This window comes from Eucyclogobius newberryi, unplaced genomic scaffold (genome assembly GCF_026437365.1).
Source record: "Eucyclogobius newberryi isolate DKJ021-1_F unplaced genomic scaffold, fEucNew1.0.hap1 SCAF_17, whole genome shotgun sequence".
Lineage (NCBI taxonomy): Eukaryota > Metazoa > Chordata > Actinopteri > Gobiiformes > Gobiidae > Eucyclogobius > Eucyclogobius newberryi.
The window spans coordinates 35,076,026-35,098,345 of record NW_027315801.1 but is presented as its reverse complement, the minus strand read 5'-3'; the positions used below and the strand labels follow the sequence as shown (position 1 = coordinate 35,098,345).

The following is a 22,320-nucleotide window of genomic DNA, read 5'->3' as shown; positions in this document are numbered from 1 at the left end:
AATGGGACTGAAGGACTGTGAGGCTCTAATGGGACTGTGAGGCTCTAATGGGACTGAATGACTGTGAGGCTCTAATGGGACTGGGAGGCTCTAATGGGACTGGCTCTAATGGGACTGAATGACTGTGAGGCTCTAATGGGACTGTGAGGCTCTAATGGGACTGAATGACTGTGAGGCTCTAATGGGACTGAAGGACTGTGAGGCTCTAATGGGACTGTGAAGCTCTAATGGGACTGAATGACTGTGAGGCTCTAATGGGACTGGGAGGCTCTAATGGGACTGGCTTTAATGGGACTGAATGACTGTCAGGCTCTAATGGGACTGTGAGGCTCTAATGGGACTGTGAGGCTCTAATGGGACTGAAGGACTGTGAGGCTCTAATGGGACTGTGAGGCTCTAATGGGACTGTGAGGCTCTAATGGGACTGAGAGGCTCTAATGGGACTGAGAGGCTCTAATGGGACTGAAGGACTGAGAGGCTCTAATGGGACTGAATGACTGTGAGGCTCTAATGGGACTGTGAGCTCTAATGGGACTGAAGGACTGTGAGGCTCTAATGGGACTGAAGGACTGTGAGGCTCTAATGGGACTGAAGGATTGTGAGGCTCTAATGGGACTGAAGGACTGTGAGGCTCTAATGGGACTGTGAGGCTCTAATGGGACTGTGAGGCTCTAATGGGACTGAAGGACTGTGAGGCTCTAATGGGACTGAGAGGCTCTAATGGGACTGAGAGGCTCTAATGGGACTGAAGGACTGTGAGGCTCTAAGGGGACTGAAGGACTGTGAGGCTCTAATGGGACTGTGAGGCTCTAATGGGACTGAAGGACTGTGCGGCTCTAATAGGACTGAAGGACTGTGAGGCTCTAATGGGACTGAAGGACTGTGAGGCTCTAATGGGACTGAATGACTGTGAGGCTCTAATGGGACTGTGAGGCTCTAATGGGACTGTGAGGCTCTAATGGGACTGAAGGTCTGTGAGGCTCTAATGGGACTGTGAGGCTCTAATGGGACTGAAGGACTGTGAGGCTCTAATGGGACTGTGAGGCTCTAATGGGACTTTGAGGCTCTAATGGGACTGAAGGACTGTGAGGCTCTAACGGGACTGAATTACTGTGAGGCTCTAATGGGACTGGGAGGCTCTAATGGGACTGGCTCTAATGGGACTGAATGACTGTGAGGCTCTAATGGGACTGTGAGGCTCTAATGGGACTGAAGGACTGTGAGGCTCTAATGGGACTGTGAGGCTCTAATGGGACTTTGAGGCTCTAATGGGACTGAAGGACTGTGAGGCTCTAACGGGACTGAATTACTGTGAGGCTCTAATGGGACTGGGAGGCTCTAATGGGACTGGCTCTAATGGGACTGAATGACTGTGAGGCTCTAATGGGACTGTGAGGCTCTAATGGGACTGAATGACTGTGAGGCTCTAATGGGACTGAAGGACTGTGAGGCTCTAATGGGACTGTGAGGCTCTAATGGGACTGAATGACTGTGAGGCTCTAATGGGACTGGGAGGCTCTAATGGGACTGGCTCTAATGGGACTGAATGACTGTGAGGCTCTAATGGGACTGAAGGACTGTGAGGCTCTAATGGGACTGAAGGACTGTGAGGCTCTAATGGGACTGTGAGGCTCTAATGGGACTGAAGGACTGTGAGGCTCTAATGGGACTGTGAGGCTCTAATGGGACTGAAGGACTGTGAGGCTCTAATGGGACTGAATGACTGTGAGGCTCTAATGGGACTGTGAGGCTCTAATGGGACTGTGAGGCTCTAATGGGACTGAAGGACTGTGAGGCTCTAATGGGACTGTGAGGCTCTAATGGGACTGTGAGGCTCTAATGGGACTGAGAGGCTCTAATGGGACTGAGAGGCTCTAATGGGACTGAAGGACTGTGAGGCTCTAATGGGACTGAAGGACTGTGAGGCTCTAATGGGACTGAGAGGCTCTAATGGGACTGAGAGGCTCTAATGGGACTGAGAGGCTCTAATGGGACTGAAGGACTGCGAGGCTCTAATGGGACTGAATGACTGTGAGGCTCTAATGGGACTGTGAGGCTCTAATGGGACTGTGAGGCTCTAATGGGACTGAAGGAATTTGAGGCTCTAATGGGACTGAAGGACTGTGAGGCTCTAATGGGACTGAAGGACTGTGAGGCTCTAATGGGACTGTGAGGCTCTAATGGGACTGTGAGGCTCTAATGGGACTGAAGGACTGTGAGGCTCTAATGGGACTGAGAGGCTCTAATGGGACTGAGAGGCTCTAATGGGACTGAAGGACTGTGAGGCTCTAATGGGACTGAAGGACTGTGAGGCTCTAATGGGACTGTGAGGCTCTAATGGGACTGTGAGGCTCTAATGGGACTGAAGGACTGTGAGGCTCTAATGGGACTGATAGGCTCTAATGGGACTGAGAGGCTCTAATGGGACTGAAGGACTGTGAGGCTCTAATAGGACTGAAGGACTGTGAGGCTCTAATGGGACTGAAGGACTGTGAGGCTCTAATGGGACTGAATGACTGTGAGGCTCTAATGGGACTGTGAGGCTCTAATGGGACTGTGAGGCTCTAATGGGACTGAAGGACTGTGAGGCTCTAATGGGACTGTGAGGCTCTAATGGGACTGAAGGACTGTGAGGCTCTAATGGGACTGTGAGGCTCTAATGGGACTGAAGGACTGTGAGGCTCTAATGGGACTGTGAGGCTCTAATGGGACTGAAGGACAGTGAGGCTCTAATGGGACTGAAGGACTGTGAGGCTCTAACGGGACTGAAGGACTGTGAGGCTCTAATGGGACTGTAAGGCTCTAATGGGACTTTGAGGCTCTAATGGGACTGAAGGACTGTGAGGCTCTAACGGGACTGAAGGACTGTGAGGCTCTAATGGGACTGTGAGGCTCTAATGGGACTTTGAGGCTCTAATGGGACTGAAGGACTGTGAGGCTCTAACGGGACTGAAGGACTGTGAGGCTCTAACGGGACTGAAGGACTGTGAGGCTCTAATGGGACTGTGAGGCTCTAATGGGACTTTGAGGCTCTAATGGGACTGAAGGACTGTGAGGCTCTAATGGGACTGAAGGACTGTGAGGCTCTAATGGGACTGTGAGGCTCTAATGGGACTGTGAGGCTCTAATGGGACTGAATGACTGTGAGGCTCTAATGGGACTGTGAGGCTCTAATGGGACTGTGAGGCTCTAATGGGACTGAAGGACTGTGAGGCTCTAATGGGACTGAAGGACTGTGAGGCTCTAACGGGACTGAAGGACTGTGAGGCTCTAATGGGACTGTGAGGCTCTAATGGGACTTTGAGGCTCTAATGGGACTGAAGGACTGTGAGGCTCTAACGGGACTGAAGGACTGTGAGGCTCTAATGGGACTGTGAGGCTCTAATGGGACTTTGAGGCTCTAATGGGACTGAAGGACTGTGAGGCTCTAATGGGACTGTGAGGCTCTAATGGGACTGAATGACTGTGAGGCTCTAATGGGGCTGAAGGACTGTGAGGCTCTAATGGGACTGTGAGGCTCTAATGGGACTGAATGACTGTGAGGCTCTAATGGGACTGGGAGGCTCTAATGGGACTGGCTCTAATGGGACTGAATGACTGTGAGGCTCTAATGGGACTGTGAGGCTCTAATGGGACTGAATGACTGTGAGGCTCTAATGGGACTGAAGGACTGTGAGGCTCTAATGGGACTGTGAAGCTCTAATGGGACTGAATGACTGTGAGGCTCTAATGGGACTGGGAGGCTCTAATGGGACTGGCTCTAATGGGACTGAATGACTGTGAGGCTCTAATGGGACTGTGAGGCTCTAATGGGACTGAAGGACTGTGAGGCTCTAATGGGACTGTGAGGCTCTAATGGGACTGAAGGACTGTGAGGCTCTAATGGGACTGTGAGGCTCTAATGGGACTGTGAGGCTCTAATGGGACTGAGAGGCTCTAATGGGACTGAGAGGCTCTAATGGGACTGAAGGACTGAGAGGCTCTAATGGGACTGAATGACTGTGAGGCTCTAATGGGACTGTGAGGCTCTAATGGGACTGTGAGGCTCTAATGGGACTGAAGGACTGTGAGGCTCTAATGGGACTGAAGGACTGTGAGGCTCTAATGGGACTGAAGGACTGTGAGGCTCTAATGGGACTGTGAGGCTCTAATGGGACTGTGAGGCTCTAATGGGACTGAAGGACTGTGAGGCTCTAATGGGACTGAGAGGCTCTAATGGGACTGAAGGACTGTGAGGCTCTAATGGGACTGAAGGACTGTGAGGCTCTAATGGGACTGTGAGGCTCTAATGGGACTGTGAGGCTATAATGGGACTGAAGGACTGTGAGGCTCTAATGGGACTGACAGGCTCTAATGGGACTGAGAGGCTCTAATGGGACTGAAGGACTGTGAGGCTCTAATAGGACTGAAGGACTGTGAGGCTCTAATGGGACTGAAGGACTGTGAGGCTCTAATGGGACTGAATGACTGTGAGGCTCTAATGGGACTGTGAGGCTCTAATGGGACTGTGAGGCTCTAATGGGACTGAAGGACTGTGAGGCTCTAATGGGACTGTGAGGCTCTAATGGGACTGAAGGACTGTGATGCTCTAATGGGACTGTGAGGCTCTAATGGGACTTTGAGGCTCTAATGGGACTGAAGGACTGTGAGGCTCTAACGGGACTGAATTACTGTGAGGCTCTAATGGGACTGGGAGGCTCTAATGGGACTGGCTCTAATGGGACTGAATGACTGTGAGGCTCTAATGGGACTGTGAGGCTCTAATGGGACTGAATGACTGAGGCTCTAATGGGACTGAAGGACTGTGAGGCTCTAATGGGACTGTGAGGCTCTAATGGGACTGAATGACTGTGAGGCTCTAATGGGACTGGGAGGCTCTAATGGGACTGGCTCTAATGGGACTGAATGACTGTCAGGCTCTAATGGGACTGTGAGGCTCTAATGGGACTGTGAGGCTCTAATGGGACTGAAGGACTGTGAGGCTCTAATGGGACTGTGAGGCTCTAATGGGACTGTGAGGCTCTAATGGGACTGAGAGGCTCTAATGGGACTGAGAGGCTCTAATGGGACTGAAGGACTGTGAAGCTCTAATGGGACTGAAGGACTGTGAGGCTCTAATGGGACTGAGAGGCTCTAATGGGACTGAGAGGCTCTAATGGGACTGAAGGACTGCGAGGCTCTAATGGGACTGAATGACTGTGAGGCTCTAATGGGACTGTGAGGCTCTAATGGGACTGTGAGGCTCTAATGGGACTGAAGGACTTTGAGGTTCTAATGGGACTGAAGGACTGTGAGGCTCTAATGGGACTGAAGGACTGTGAGGCTCTAATGGGACTGAAGGACTGTGAGGCTCTAATGGGACTGTGAGGCTCTAATGGGACTGTGAGGCTCTAATGGGACTGAAGGACTGTGAGGCTCTAATGGGACTGAGAGGCTCTAATGGGACTGAGAGGCTCTAATGGGACTGAAGGACTGTGAGGCTCTAATGGGACTGAAGGACTGTGAGGCTCTAATGGGACTGTGAGGCTCTAATGGGACTGTGAGGCTCTAATGGGACTGAAGGACTGTGAGGCTCTAATGGGACTGATAGGCTCTAATGGGACTGAGAGGCTCTAATGGGACTGAAGGACTGTGAGGCTCTAATAGGACTGAAGGACTGTGAGGCTCTAATGGGACTGAAGGACTGTGAGGCTCTAATGGGACTGAATGACTGTGAGGCTCTAATGGGACTGTGAGGCTCTAATGGGACTGAAGGACTGTGAGGCTCTAATGGGACTGTGAGGCTCTAATGGGACTGAAGGACTGTGAGGCTCTAATGGGACTGTAAGGCTCTAATGGGACTGTGAGGCTCTAATGGGACTGAAGGACTGTGAGGCTCTAATGGGACTGTGAGGCTCTAATGGGACTGAAGGACAGTGAGGCTCAAATGGGACTGTGAGGCTCTAATGGGACTGTGAGGCTCTAATGGGACTGAAAGACTGTGAGGCTCTAACGGGACTGAAGGACTGTGAGGCTCTAATGGGACTGTGAGGCTCTAATGGGACTTTGAGGCTCTAATGGGACTGAAGGACTGTGAGGCTCTAACGGGACTGAAGGACTGTGAGGCTCTAATGGGACTGTGAGGCTCTAATGGGACTTTGAGGCTCTAATGGGACTGAAGGACTGTGAGGCTCTAACGGGACTGAAGGACTGTGAGGCTCTAATGGGACTGTGAGGCTCTAATGGGACTTTGAGGCTCTAATGGGACTGAAGGACTGTGAGGCTCTAATGGGACTGAAGGACTGTGAGGCTCTAATGGGACTGTGAGGCTCTAATGGGACTTTGAGGCTCTAATGGGACTGAAGGACTGTGAGGCTCTAATGGGACTGAAGGACTGTGAGGCTCTAATGGGACTGTGAGGCTCTAATGGGACTTTGAGGCTCTAATGGGACTGAAGGACTGTGAGGCTCTAACGGGACTGAAGGACTGTGAGGCTCTAATGGGACTGTGAGGCTCTAATGGGACTGAAGGACTGTGAGGCTCTAATGGGACTGAAGGACTGTGAGGCTCTAATGGGACTGTGAGGCTCTAATGGGACTTTGAGGCTCTAATGGGACTGAAGGACTGTGAGGCTCTAATGGGACTGAAGGACTGTGAGGCTACATATTTTGTCCTTGAAAATGTCTCGTTGAATTATCGAAAATAAAACCCACCACAGCTTCTCGGGGAAAAGACCCCAAACCCCCTCCACCTGCTGCACACGGCCCACAACCTCACACGGCTCACGTCCTCACACGGCCCACAACCTGACACGGCCCACGTCCTCACACGGCCCACGTCCTCACACGGCCCACGTCCTCACACGGCCCACGTCCTCACACGGCCCACGTCCTCACAAGGCTCACATCCTCACACGGCCCACGTCCTCACACGGCTCACGTCCTCACACGGCCCACGTCCTCACACGGCCCACGTCCTCACACGGCCCACGTCCTCACACGGCCCACGTCCTCACCAAGACTCACAAATGTGTTTTGTGATCTATAAATCAGTCTGTTTTTATCTTGTCATTAATTGGAAATCATTTTGAACTTCAGATATCGACGAAGACGACGTGTTTTTATAAAAACTGTAGAATAAAGTCGTCCATGTGTGGGCCATCCTGGGCCAGGCTCAACATGGGGCTGATGGTCTCGATACTGGGCCAATCTCAACATGGGCAGGACGGTCTCGATACTGGGCCAATCTCAACATGGGGCTGATGGTCTCAATACTGGGCCAGGCTCTACATGGGGCGTACGGTCTTTATCCTGGGCCAGGCTCTACATGGGGCGTACGGTCTTTATCCTGGGCCAGGCTCTACATGGGGCTGGGCCTCGACCCCGGGCCAGGCTCTACATGGGGCTGATGGCCTCGACCCCGGGCCAGGCTCTACATGGGGCTGATGGCCTCGACCCCGGGCCAAGCTCTACATGGGGGTGATGGCCTCGACCCCGGGCCAGGCTCTACATGGGGGTGATGGCCTCGACCCCGGGCCAGGCTCTACATGGGGCTGATGGCCTCGACCCCGGGCCAGGCTCTACATGGGGCTGATGGCCTCGACCCCGGGCCAGGCTCTACATGGGGCTGATGGCCTCGACCCCGGGCCAGGCTCTACATGGGGCTGATGGCCTCGACCCCGGGCCAGGCGGGGAGGTAGTACCGGGGCAGAGTTCCCTCCAGAAGCCGCTCCATCCACAGCCCGAGTCGGTCCAGTTTGTGGTGCAGCTGCAGAGTCCACTGGGTCCGAGAGCGGCTGGACTTCCTGTGGTCGTCCCGAGTCCTGGACCGCCCGGAGCCGTCCTCGTCGTCAGAGGATTTACTGAAGACGAAGCAGAGCCATGAAAAGTAAAATGCATTATTTTCTACTGGGCGGTTTTAAAAAGGATAATGTGGGTCAGGAGGTGGAGCATTGTCTCAAAACAAGAACAAACTTGACAAGAATGTGAGAGCAGAAAGCGAGAAAAGGAAGACAACAAATCAAACAAACTGACAAAACCTCCCACAAGGGGGCGCTCACCTGCTTTCTTCTCCGGTGTAAACGGGTTTGAACAGGCACAGGTACTTCTTATGTCCGTTCAGAGCCATCACAATCCCGCTGTAGTCCGGTCTCTGGTCCGGTCTCTGGTCCGGTCTCTGGTCCGGTCTCTGGTCCGGTCTCTGGTCCGGTCCGTCTTCCTCCAGGTCCAGAGGTACCGGGTCTTGGGCCTGGTCCAGCAGCGCTCTCATCCACGTCATGTGTTTGTCAATGTTGAGGAAGGAGAAATGCAGCGTTTCGCTCCTGCGTTCAGTTCGATCGTGAGCACAAATATCAAAGCGTCTCAGGTGAATGTGTCCTACAGTGAATGTGTCCTACAGTGAATGTGTCCTACAGTGAATGTGTCCTACAGTGTGTCCTTTAGCGTCCTCACCCGGAGAAGGAGTAGACCTCTTTGCCGAACTTGCTGAGGAGGATGTTCTTGGAGGCGTCTGACAGAACCAGCACGATGTTCAGATGCCCCGGCCTCAAGCGCACTAAGTTACTGACGTAGGTGATGTCCGTCAGCTCCGTCACCTCCACGAAGTTCTTCTTTGGAGTGCGGCTGGAAATGCAACAGGAAACGTGTTTTCACTCGAGACTGTGGCGCGAAAACGATGAGTCGAGACGCAACTAGAACGCAAGATGTTTCGGATGAAAATGGTTCGAGCAGCAGTTCCCTGGCGTCTCGACTGAACAGAAAGAAGGTCCAATCAAACATTAGCAGGTTTTTGACAGGTAATAAACAAATGGAAAAGATTTATGCCTCATTTGAATGTGTGTCTGTTTTGAGGCGTTGTAAACTGAGGGGAGGTTGTATCTCAGAGCACTCACTTTACACTCACTTTACACTCACTTTACACTCACTTTACACTCACTTTACACTCACTTTACACACTTTACACACACTTTACACTCACTTTACACTCATTTTACACACTTTACACACACTTTACACTCACTTTACACTCACTTTACACATACTTTACACTCACTTTACACACACTTTACACTCACTTTACACTCACTTTACACTCACTTTACACACTTTACACACACTTTACACTCACTTTACACTCACTTTACACACTTTACACACACTTTACACTCACTTTACACTCACTTTACACACACTTTACACTCACTTTACACACACTTTACACTCACTTTACACACACTTTACACTCACTTTACACTCACTTTACACTCACTTTACACTCACTTTACACTCACTTTACACACACTTTACACTCACTTTACACACTTTACACTCACTTTACACTCACTTTACACACACTTTACACTCACTTTACACTCACTTTACACTCACTTTACACTCACTTAACAGACTTTACGCTCACTTTACACTAATTTTACACTCACTTTACATTCACTTTACACTCACTTTACACACACTTTACACTCACTTTACACTCACTTTACGCTCACTTTACGCACACTTTACACACTTTACATTCACTTTCCATACACACTTTACACACACTTTACACTCACTTTACATACACACTTTACACTCACTTTACACACACTTTACACTCACTTTACGCACACTTGTATCTCAGGGCATTCTCTATAAAAAAAAAGGGTTTTCTTTCTTAACAAAACTGCTTCCTCGTTAGAAACCTTTGACACGTCCTTTAGAGCTGTAACCGAAATCAATAAGGGTTAAAAATCCAAAAATCTAAATCACAACAACCAGAGAAAAACGTCAAATGTAATTATAATTGAATCATTATCACCTACGTAGGGATCAATGTTATGAACTGAATCACATGTATTTCTTGCCTTGAGGTGGCGATCGTTGCCGACACGTCCTTTGGCTTGAACTTGGTCGGTTTGTCTTCACTCGAGTCGCTGAAAAAGACAAAAGCACGTGATATTTGAATGGAAGCTGCTGCTGCTGCTGTTGAGCACGTTTGGTGAAGTTTGTATCGTGTGTTTGACCTGAACGCCTGAACGACCACCGTCCCAAACAGGATGAACAGAGCTGAGAAGATCAGGGACAGGAGCGGCATCATCTCCCGCCTGGAAAGACACACCCTTCAAGTCGCAACAATGATGTGATAATAGACCAATCGCAGAACAGCAGGATGGTGTGGGCGGGGCCAAAGGTGAAGCGCTCAAGACTCTTTGAAAAGTCTTTAAATATTCATCTGAACACGATCACGTATGAATCGTACAAGAGCAGCTTATTGTAACCTAAGTTATTGGTCATATCTGTGGAGAGGGGAGCGTGCTTTAGGTGTTTCTGTAACTGAACAATGAGAGACAGAAGCAAACGTCCTGAACGCTCGGCGCTCACCAGTTGTTGTGGAGAATGTCCTCGATGACGTCAGAGAGATAATCACAGGAGGCGTAGAACCAGCGCAGCACGAACACCTGAAGGACACACACTTTACATACACTTTACACACACTTTACACACACTTTACACACACTTTACACACACAAACACACACACACACACACACACTACACACTTTACACACACTTTACACTCACACACTTTATGCACACACTTTACACACACTTTACACACTTCACACTCACTTCACATACGCACTTTACACTCACACACTTTACGCACACACTTCACACACTTTACACTGACTTTACGCACACTTTACACTGACTTTACGCACACTTTACACTCACTTTACATACACACTTTACACTCACACACTTTACACACTTCACACTCACTTTACATACACACTTTACACTCACACACTTTACGCACACACTTCACACACTTTACACTCACTTTACGCACACTTCACACTGACTTTACGCACACTTTACACTCACTTTACATACAGACTTTAGACACTTTACACTCACTTTACGCACACGTTACACTCACTTTACACTCACTTAACACACTTTACACATACTTTACACACACTTTACACTCACTTTACATACACACTTTACACTCACACACTTTACACACACTTCACACACTTTACACATACTTTACGCACACGTTACACTCACTTTACACTCACTTAACACACTTTACACACTTTACACATACTTTACACACACTTTACACTCACTTTACATACACACTTTACACTCACACACTTTACACACACTTCACACACTTTACACATACTTTACGCACACGTTACACTCACTTTACACTCACTTAACACACTTTACACACTTTACACATACTTTACACACACTTTACACTCACTTTACATACACACTTTAAATACACACTATACACACTTTACACTCACTTTACATACACACTTTAAATACACATTTTACACACTTTACACTCACTTTACACTCACTTTACACTCACTTAACACACTTTACACACTTTACACTCACTTTACATACACACTTTAAATACACATTTTACACACTTTACACTCACTTTACGCACACTTTACACTCACTTTACATACACACTTTAAACGCATTTACACACACAAGACAATAAGTTAAAAAGTGATTGATTTATCTTGATTGGAAATCTTACTTTAGTGTAGTTAAAATGTACAAGATAAATACTACTTATTCCAAGCAAATATTAACTTCTTATTTTATTTTAGATACACTTTTCCACTGCATGTAACTAAACTGTTTGATTATTCATTATTATCCATCGATATGAGGAAAAACACAATGATTGACATGACAAACACACACGTCACTCAGTTCAAGGTCAAACTTACAGCGGCGAACTCGTTGTTGAGCTCGGGCAGCGTGGACTCGTGGCTGAGGATGGAAGCATCCGTCTGGAGCCGCTGCAGCGCCTCCTTCAGGTGCAGTTTGTCATCCTCGCTTCCATTCCACTGAGACACGGGTTTGAAGAGCGCTTTCCCCGCTCCTCGCCGCTCCAGGATCAGCACCTGCACAACCACAACCACATAACAACCACATCACAACCACATCACAACCACAGCACAACCACATCACAATCACAGCACAACCACAACCACATCACAATCACAGCACAACCACATCACAACCACAACACAACCACATCACAATCACAGCACAACCACATCACAATCACAGCACAACCACATCACAACCACAGCACAACCACATCACAACCACAACCACAGCCACAACCACAGCACAACCACATCACAATCACAGCACAACCACATCACAATCACAACACAACCACATCACAATCACAGCACAACCACATCACAATCACAGCACAACCACATCACAACCACAGCACAACCACATCACAATCACAGCACAACCACATCACAATCACAGCACAACCACATCACAATCACAGCACAACCACATCACAACCACAACACAACCACATCACAATCACAGCACAACCACATCACAATCACAGCACAATCACAGCACAACCACATCACAACCACAGCACAACCACATCACAACCACAACCACAGCCACAACCACAGCACAACCACAGCCACAACCACAGCACAACCACATCACAACCACAACCACATCACAACCACAACCACATCACAACCACAGCACAACCACATCACAACCACAGCCACAACCACAGCACAACCACATCACAATCACAGCACAACCACATCACAACCACAACACAACCACAACCACATCACAACCACAGCACAACCACATCACAACCACAGCCACAACCACAGCACAACCACAACACAATCACAGCACAACCACATCACAACCACATCACAATCACAGCACAACCACATCACAACCACAGCACAACCACATCACAACCACAACCACAGCACAACCACATCACAACCACAGCACAACCACATCACAACCACAGCACAACCACATCACAACCACATCACAACCACAACCACATCACAACCACATCACAATAACAGCACAACCACATCACAATCACAGCACAATCACAGCACAACCACATCACAACCACAGCACAACCACATCACAACCATAGCACAACCACATCACAACCACAACCACAGCCACAACCACAGCACAACCTACACATGAAAACACAAGAAAAGCACAGGGAAAATGCAGCAAAACCGGAAAACATAGGAAAAACCAAGGAAAAAAACAGGAAAACACAGGAAAGACAACGGGACCCACAAGAAAAACACAGGAAAACAAGAAAGAACACAGGGAAAGTGCAGGAAAACAAAGGAAAAACACAGGAAACCACAGGAAAGACACCAGGAAAACACAAGAAAAACACCAAGAAAATACTGAAAACAAAGGAAAACAGCGACTTGAGGACCACATGAACGCGACATTAAACAAAGTCTACTTTTGTCATCATTATTTTATCTAAGAAATTGTAAAGTGAGTTTTTATGTGAGGCTCAACGAGGAGCAGAGAAGAGGCTCTCGTGAACAGGAACAAAGTGAATGAAGCTGAAACTGATACAACAGAGTAATATGTGTCCTTTAAACAGAGTCTAATATGTGTCCTTTAAAGAGAGTGTATGTGTCCTTTAAACAGAGCGTAATATGTGTCCTTTAAACAGAGAGTAATATGTGTCCTTTAAAGAGAGTGTATGTGTTCTTTAAACAGAGTGTAACATGTGTCCTTTAAACAGAGTTTAATGTGTGTCCTTTAAACAGAGTGTAATATATGTCCTTTAAACAGAGTGTAACGTGTGTCCTTTAAACAGAGTGTAATATATGTCCTTTAAACAGAGTGTAACGTGTGTCCTTTAAACAGAGTGTAATATGTGTTCTTTAAACAGAGAGTAATATGTGTCCTTTAAACAGAGTTTAATGTGTGTCCTTTAAACAGAGTGTAACATGTGTCCTTTAAACAGAGTGTAATGCGTGGTTTGACCTGAGGGGGTGGGGGGGCGCTGTTGAGCAGGAGGACCTCGCAGAGCGGCTGCTGCAGACGCTGGTAAACGTACGTGAACCTCAGAACCTCTTTTGAGTTCGCCGAGGCAAAAGAGACAAATGCCTGATGTCCAAACGTGTTCTCCTCATCCGTGATCAGCAGAACGCAGAACCTGAACGAGGAAAGACCCACGTGACACGCGGCTAAGAACATCTAAGAAGGTCTAAGAAGGTCTAAGAAGGTCTAAGAAGGACTAAGAAAGACTAAGAAGGTCTAAGAAGGTCTAAGAAGGTCTAAAAAGGTCTAAGAAGGTCTAAGAAGGACTAAGAAGGTCTAAGAAGGTCTAAGAAGGACTAAGAAGGTCTAAGAAGGACTATGAACGTCTAAGAACGTCTACAAACGTCTAAGAAGGACTAAGAAGGTCTAAGAAGGACTAAGGAGGTCTAAGAAGGACTATGAACGTCTAAGAACGTCTACAAACGTCTAAGAAGGACTAAGAAGGTCTAAGAAGGACTAAGGAGGTCTAAGAAGGTCTAAGAAGGACTAAGAAGGTCTATGAACGTCTAAGAAGGACTAAGAAGGACTAAGAAGGTCTAAGAAGGTCTATGAACGTCTAAGAAGGACTAAGAAGGTCTAAGAAGGACTAAGGAGGTCTAAGAAGGTCGAAGAAGGACTAAGAAGGTCTAAGAAGGTCTATGAACGTCTAAGAAGGTCTAAGAAGGTCTAAGAAGGTCTAAGAAGGACTAAGAAGGTCTAAGAAGGTCTAAGGAGGTCTACGAGCGACCAGATCAAACAAACATATTTTGAACATAGAAAATGGAGCACCACCTCTCAGGGCTTCTGTATCGACACTGTACAGCGTTGGGCTTAAATTGAGCAATGAGACTCACCGACCACAAGGAGGCGTCAGGTACGCTTCATAAGCCTCCAGGTCATTTACTCACATCGTTTGACCCTTGAACTTTCCGGCCACACGACACCGTAACACGTAAGGCCGGTAAACAAACCCACAAAACTACCGCATTTTCTGGACTATAAGTCGCACCTTTTTTCATCGTTTTGGCCGAGGTGCAACTTATACTCCAGAGCGACTTATATGTGATATTATTCATTATTTTCACACTGAAAACCACAAGAGGGCGCTCTAGGCTCTGAGCGACGCAGAAAAAGAATCTGCACTTCCTCTTCCTCTGGAGTTTGTGGAGTTGTTAAGAAGTGACACAGAGGAAGAAGAATTCAGTGGATTTCGTGATTTGGGGTAAAACTGACGCTTTGCTAAACTTGTTAGCATGTTAGCATGTTAGCATGTTCTTTATGCTATAGTTATCTGATTAACTGTTCATATGTTACGCTAACATACCAGACACTTACCACAGTTCTGTCTGTGCCTCATGTAGCTGAAGGTGTTAGCGTTAGCATACGTCATGTAGCTGACGGCGTTAGCATACGTCATGTAGCTGAAGGTGTTAGCGTTAGCATACGTCATGTAGCTGAAGGTGTTAGCGTTAGCATACGTACACCTGTTCTCCATGTTCTCTCATCTGTTATTATTTTAAACTGCATTTACAGATGAAATGTCTGTTCTTGGTCTTGGATTTTATCAAATACATTTCCCAATAAGATGCGACTTATACTCCAGTGCGACTTATATATGCTTTTGTCTTCTCTATTATGCATTTTTTGGCTGCTGCAACTTATACTCCGGAAAATAGAGTAAAAGATGGCGGTTCTCACTTCCTGCGGCGGTGGAACTGCTTGACCGGACACAGCTCGTCGAACAGCTCCTGGTTCACGAGGCGAGGGACGTTCAGGAACCGGTTGTTTGAGACAAACTCGTCCACGATCGGCTTCTTCAGCTCCTTCGCCTGGAGAGACGCCGACGGCAGAAACGTGCGTGTTATTGTCACGTGTCGTTTTCCCACACCCCGGCGGTCGTCCTTCCCGTACCTGGATGATGTCGGCGGGTTTGTCCGTGCTTTCCTTCAGCACCAGCATCGTCGGAGCGTAAGTGTTCACGTTGAACTTCCTCTGCAGCTCCGAGGTCTCCGACACGCCCTGGTCCACGTACCCGAACTGCAGGCGGTCTCTGTGGGAGAACGCCGTCAGCTGGAGAACGACACAACACTAATGTGAGCGGGTTTTAGAGGGTCCGAGCAGGCGGTCTCTGTGGGAGAACGCCGTCAGCTGGAGAACGACACGACACTAATGTGAGCGGGTTTTAGAGGGTCCGAGCAGGCGGTCTCTGTGGGAGAACGCCACCAGCTGGAGAACGACACGACACTAATGTGAGCGGGTTTTAGAGGGTTCGAGCAGGTGGTCTCTGTGTGAGAACGCCGTCAGCTGGAGAACGACACAACACTAATGTGAGCGGGTTTTAGAGGGTCCGAGCAGGCGGTCTCTGTGGGAGAACGCCGCCAGCTGGAGAACGACACGACACTAATGTGAGCGGGTTTTAGAAGGTTCGAGCAGGTGGTCTCTGTGTGAGAACGCCGTCAGCTGGAGAACGACACAACACTAATGTGAGCGGGTTTTAGAGGGTCCGAGCAGGCGGTCTCTGTGGGAGAACGCCGTCAGCTGGAGAACGACACGACACTAATGTGAGCGGGTTTTAGAGGGTTCGAGCAGGTGGTCTCTGTGTGAGAACGCCGTCAGCTGGAGAACGACACGACACTAATGTGAGCGGGTTTTAGAGGGTCCGAGCAGGCGGTCTCTGTGGGAGAACGCCGTCAGCTGGAGAACGACACGACACTAATGTGAGCGGGTTTTAGAGGGTCCGAGCAGGCGGTCTCTGTGGGAGAACGCCGCCAGCTGGAGAACGACACGACACTAATGTGAGCGGGTTTTAGAGGGTTCGAGCAGGTGGTCTCTGTGTGAGAACGCCGTCAGCTGGAGAACGACACAACACTAATGTGAGCGGGTTTTAGAGGGTCCGAGCAGGCGGTCTCTGTGGGAGAACGCCGTCAGCTGGAGAACGACACGACACTAATGTGAGCGGGTTTTAGAGGGTTCGAGCAGGTGGTCTCTGTGTGAGAACGCCGTCAGCTGGAGAACGACACAACACTAATGTGAGCGGGTTTTAGAGGGTCCGAGCAGGCGGTCTCTGTGGGAGAACGCCGCCAGCTGGAGAACGACACGACACTAATGTGAGCGGGTTTTAGAAGGTTCGAGCAGGTGGTCTCTGTGTGAGAACGCCGTCAGCTGGAGAACGACACAACACTAATGTGAGCGGGTTTTAGAGGGTCCGAGCAGGCGGTCTCTGTGGGAGAACGCCGTCAGCTGGAGAACGACACGACACTAATGTGAGCGGGTTTTAGAGGGTTCGAGCAGGTGGTCTCTGTGTGAGAACGCCGTCAGCTGGAGAACGACACGACACTAATGTGAGCGGGTTTTAGAGGGTCCGAGCAGGCGGTCTCTGTGGGAGAACGCCGTCAGCTGGAGAACGACACGACACTAATGTGAGCGGGTTTTAGAGGGTCCGAGCAGGCGGTCTCTGTGGGAGAACGCCGTCAGCTGGAGAACGACACGACACTAATGTGAGCGGGTTTTAGAGGGTTCGAGCAGGTGGTCTCTGTGTGAGAACGCCGTCAGCTGGAGAACGACACGACACTAATGTGAGCGGGTTTTAGAGGGTCCGAGCAGGCGGTCTCTGTGGGAGAACGCCGTCAGCTGGAGAACGACACAACACTAATGTGAGCGGGTTTTAAAGGGTCCGAGCAGGCGGTCTCTGTGTGAGAACGCCGTCAGCTGGAGAACGACACGACACTAATGTGAGCGGGTTTTAGAGGGTCCGAGCAGGCGGTCTCTGTGGGAGAACGCCGTCAGCTGGAGAACGACACGACACTAATGTGAGCGGGTTTTAGAGGGTCCGAGCAGGCGGTCTCTGTGGGAGAACGCCGTCAGCTGGAGAACGACACGACACTAATGTGAGCGGGTTTTAAAGGGTCCGAGCAGGCGGTCTCTGTGTGAGAACGCCGTCAGCTGGAGAACGACACGACACTAATGTGAGCAGGTTTTAGAGGGTCCGAGCAGGCGGTCTCTGTGTGAGAACGCCGTCAGCTGGAGAACGACACGACACTAATGTGAGCGGGTTTTAGAGGGTCCAAGCAAGCGGTCTCTGTGGGAGAACGAGTGGCTTCAGTTCACGCCGCGTGTTCAGTTTGCGCCGTGCGTTCTCACTTTGAACAGCAGGGGGACTGTGGGCACTTGGTCGAACAGCAGAACGTGAGGTTTGTTGAGCTCGTGCCAACTGCCCAGGAACTGCAGGTGGTTCTTGTCGTTCACCTGAAACGTGACATGAAAATACACGTGTCAAAAGTCCACACGTGACTAACACCAGGGTTTGGAGGTCAAAGGTCAAAGGTCACCCTCTCCACGAGCCGCTGAGGTAGAAGGTCCTCCACGAACTGCAGCAGGTGCTCCTTGGCCACGGCGTAGTGAAAGAAGGAGACGCGGCCGCTCACCAGGCCCAGGATGGAGGGCGTCCGGTGAGCGCCCAGGTGATTGGCCAAGCGGCGCTCATTACCGACATCGACCACGCCCACGCCCACACCTGAGGACCAATCACACGGGACACTCTTTTGACCCAGAGAACGGGCTTCTTTTTGCGCAGCGTTTATGAGACTTTAACGATAAATCCAAGATGGTGGATGAAGATGTTCAGGTGGAGCACGAGGATGTGGGAAAACGCCAACCCCTGCCCCGCCCTTAACCCCTGCCCCGCCCTTAACCCCTGCCCCGCCCTTAACCCCTGCCCCGCCCTTAACCCCTGCCCCGCCCTTAACTCATGCACCTGCACCGCCCTTAACCCCTGCCCCGCCCTTAACTCATGCACCTGCACCGCCCTTAACCCCTGCCCCGCCCTTAACTCATGCACCTGCACCGCCCTTAACCCCTGCCCCGCACTTAACTCATGCACCTGCACCGCCCTTAACCCCTGCCCCGCCCTTAACTCATGCACCTGCACCGCCCTTAACCCCTGCCCCGCACTTAACCCCTGCCCCGCCCTTAACCCCTGCCCCGCCCTTAACTCATGCACCTGCACCGCCCTTAACCCCTGCCCCGCCCTTAACTCATGCACCTGCACCGCCCTTAACCCCTGCCCCGCACTTAACTCATGCACCTGCCCCGCCCTTAACCCCTGCCACGCCCTTAACTCATGCACCTGCTCCTGTCCCGCCCTTAACCCCTGCACCTGCCCTTAACCCGTGCCCTGCCCTTAACTCATGCACCTGCCCCGCCCTTAACCCCTGCACCTGCCCTTAACCCCTGCCCCGCCCTTAACCCCTGCACCTGCCCTTAACTCATGCACCTGCCCTTAACCCCTGCCCCGCCCTTAACCCATGCACCTGACTCACCCTTAACCCCTGTACCTGCCCTTAACCCCTGCACCTGCCCCGCCCTTAACCCCTGCACCTGCCCCGCCCTTAACCCATGCACCTGCCCCACCCTTAACGCATGCACCTGCCCCGCCCTTAACCCCTGCCACGCCCTTAACCCCTGCCCCGCCCTTAACCCCTGCCCTGCCCTTAACTCATGCACCTGCACCGCCCTTAACCCCTGCCCTGCCCTTAACTCCTGCACCTGCACCGCCCTTAACCCCTGCCCCGCCCTTAACTCATGCACCTGCACCTGTCCCGCCCTTAACCCCTGCCCCGCCCTTAACCCCTGCCCCGCCCTTAACCCCTGCCCCGCCCTTAACCCCTGCCCCGCCCTTAACTCATGCACCTGCCCCGCCCTTAACCCCTGCCCCGCCCTTAACTCCTGCACCTGCACCTGTCCCGCCCTTAACCCCTGCCCCGCCCTTAACCGCTGCCCCGCCCTTAACCCCTGCCCCGCCCTTAACTCCTGCACCTGCACCGCCCTTAACCCCTGCCCCGCCCTTAACTCATGCACCTGCACCGCCCTTAACCCCTGCCCTGCCCTTAACTCCTGCACCTGCACCGCCCTAACCCCTGCCCCGCCCTTAACTCATGCACCTGACCCGCCCTTAACCCCTGCCCCGCCCTTAACTCATGCACCTGCACCTGTAGCGCCCTTAACCCCTGCACCTGCCCTTAACCCCTGCCCTTAACTCATGCACCTGTCCCGCCCTTATCCCCTGCACCTGCCCTTAACCCCTGCCCCGCCCTTAACCCCTGCACCTGCCCTTAACCCCTACACCTGCCCCGCCCTTAACCCATGCACCTGCCTCACCCTTAACCCCTGTACCTGCCCTTAACCCCTACACCTGCCTCACCCTTAACCCCTGTACCTGCCCTTAACCCCTGCACCTGCCCCACCCTTAACCCATGCACCTGCCCCGCCCTTAACCCCTGCCACGCCCTTAACCCCTACACATGCCCCGCCCTTAACGCGCCTTTTACACATGTACTAGAGTAAAAAGTGCTATATTTATATTTCAAATGTACTGCAGTAGACAGTACTACATGTATATGTACTGCAGTAGACAGTACTACGTGTATATGTACTGCAGTAGACAGTACTACGTGTATATGTACTGCAGTAGACAGTACTACATGTATATGTACTGCAGTAGACAGTACTACATGTATATGTACTGCAGTAGACAGTACTACATGTATATGTACTGCAGTAGACAGTACTACATGTATATGTACTGCAGTAGACAGTACTACATGTATATGTACTGCAGTAGACAGTACTACATGTATATGTACTGCAGTAGACAGTACTACATGTATATGTACTGCAGTAGACACTGACCGAGCGCCTCCAGCTGCAGTACCGCCTCCTTCCACACGGGCTCGATGTGGATGCAGTTGAAGCACCAGTCGGACGTGATCTTGATGAGATACGGCCGGCGGTGACTGTCTGGCACCACCTGCTGGACATACTGCGTGAAGTGCAGCGCGTGCTTGTTCTCGCCGAAGTCGCGCTGGTTCTTGCCGTTGAACGGGAAACTGAAGAACGTCTCGTCGAAGTAGAAGTTGTCGCGGCGACTGAACGGCTGCGCGTCGTCCAGCTGCCCGTAACGGTCAAACCTGGCACGCTTGTCCTCGTTGGATAAAACCTGCAATTTTAAAGTAAGTAATTAACCCTTTAAAATGGCACCAGCAGGAGGCCGTTTAGCCCTGGCTCTGGCACCAGCAGGAGGCCGGTCCATGTTTAGTCCTGACTCTGGCACCAGCAGGAGGCCGGTCCATGTTTAGTCCTGACTCTGGCACCAGCAGGAGGCCGGTCCATGTTTAGTCCTGACTCTGGCACCAGCAGGAGGCCGGTCCATGTTTAGTCCTGACTCTGGCACCAGCAGGAGGCCGGTCCATGTTTAGTCCTGACTCTGGCACCAGCAGGAGGCCGGTCCATGTTTAGTCCTGACTCTGGCACCAGCAGGAGGCCAGTCCATGTTTAGTCCTGACTCTGGCACCAGCAGGAGGCCGGTCCATGTTTAGTCCTGACTCTGGCACCAGCAGGAGGCCGGTCCATGTTTAGTCCTGACTCTGGCACCAGCAGGAGGCCGGTCCATGTTTAGTCCTGACTCTGGCACCAGCAGGAGGCCGGTCCATGTTTAGTCCTGACTCTGGCACCAGCAGGAGGCCGGTCCATGTTTAGTCCTGACTCTGGCACCAGCAGGAGGCCGGTCCATGTTTAGTCCTGACTCTGGCACCAGCAGGAGGCCGCTCCATGTATAGTCCTGACTCTGGCACCAGCAGGAGGCCGGTCCATGTTTAGTCCTGACTCTGGCACCAGCAGGAGGCCGGTCCATGTTTAGTCCTGACTCTGGCACCAGCAGGAGGCCGGTCCATGTTTAGTCCTGACTCTGGCACCAGCAGGAGGCCCTCTGGCACCAGTAGGAGGCTGTGACTGACCTCATAGGACTTGGAGATCTGGATGAACATGTCCTCTGCTCCAGGGGCCTTGTTCTTGTCCGGATGCCTGTGAATGACACTGTCACTTTAGAGCGTCTGATTTAAAGATGCATCGCGCGTGTGAGTCTCTGGTTACCGTGGATACTTGCCATTCTTTGGCCAGCCTCTTGTAGACCCTCTTGATCTCGGCCTGGCTCACTTTCGGGCTCAGGCCCAGGACCTTGTACGGGTCCAGCTCCGGTCCAGACTCTGAGGGCAGAACAAGGACCAGGACCAGGACGAGCCACGTCCACCACCACGATGCCATCGCCGCGGGCAACCACCAGACGCTAAAGTGGGCTGGACACAGTTACGATTGGGGCTGGACATTCATCAAACTGTTCCGACTCGTAATGGATTATCTCTGTTGCACATCGAGACTTTCTAAATACGTTCTTAACAAAATAAAGGTGTAAATATGAGAATATTCAAGACTAAATTGTGTTATTGCCATTTTGTTTTTGTTTTGTCCAAAATAATGTCATATTTTCCTTTATTAAACCAGGGGGAGGAGCCTGTCACACACGTACAGGTAGAACATGCAAACTCGGGACCTCCTTGCTGTGAGGCGGGAGTGCTAAACACCCGCGTGTCACTCACAACACGCAT

The 22,320-nt window shown here is 50.7% G+C and overlaps 1 protein-coding gene across 1 annotated transcript; it reads right to left on the bottom strand.

Moving 5' to 3' along the window:
- Nucleotides 1-7,144: 7,144 nt before the first annotated feature.
- Nucleotides 7,145-21,979, bottom strand: dnajc16 (DnaJ (Hsp40) homolog, subfamily C, member 16). The gene is made up of 15 exons (XM_072450259.1): nucleotides 21,822-21,979; nucleotides 21,673-21,739; nucleotides 20,570-20,876; nucleotides 18,211-18,395; nucleotides 18,023-18,127; nucleotides 15,794-15,952; nucleotides 15,581-15,711; nucleotides 13,847-14,018; nucleotides 11,749-11,925; nucleotides 10,359-10,435; nucleotides 10,001-10,081; nucleotides 9,842-9,910; nucleotides 8,430-8,600; nucleotides 8,039-8,299; nucleotides 7,145-7,840 (listed from the first exon to the last, which is right to left on the bottom strand). The coding sequence occupies exons 1-15, from the start codon at nucleotides 21,977-21,979 to the stop codon at nucleotides 7,633-7,635; spliced, it is 2,328 nt and encodes a 775-aa protein (XP_072306360.1). The 3' UTR covers nucleotides 7,145-7,632.
- Between the last annotated feature and the right edge of the window lie 341 nt (nucleotides 21,980-22,320).

What these genes read in the sequence shown, in the direction of transcription:
- dnajc16 (XM_072450259.1), bottom strand. Translation starts at nt 21,979, where the DNA reads ATGGCATCGTGGTGGTGGACGTGGCTCGTCCTGGTCCTGGTCCTTGTT. An exon ending in CTCAGCGGCTCGTGGAGAGG is followed by an intron (nt 18,128 to 18,210) that starts GTGACCTTTGAC and finishes GTCACGTTTCAG; the next exon opens with GTGAACGACAAGAACCACCT. An exon ending in GTGGTCGTTCAGGCGTTCAG is followed by an intron (nt 9,911 to 10,000) that starts GTCAAACACACG and finishes TGTCTTTTTCAG; the next exon opens with CGACTCGAGTGAAGACAAAC.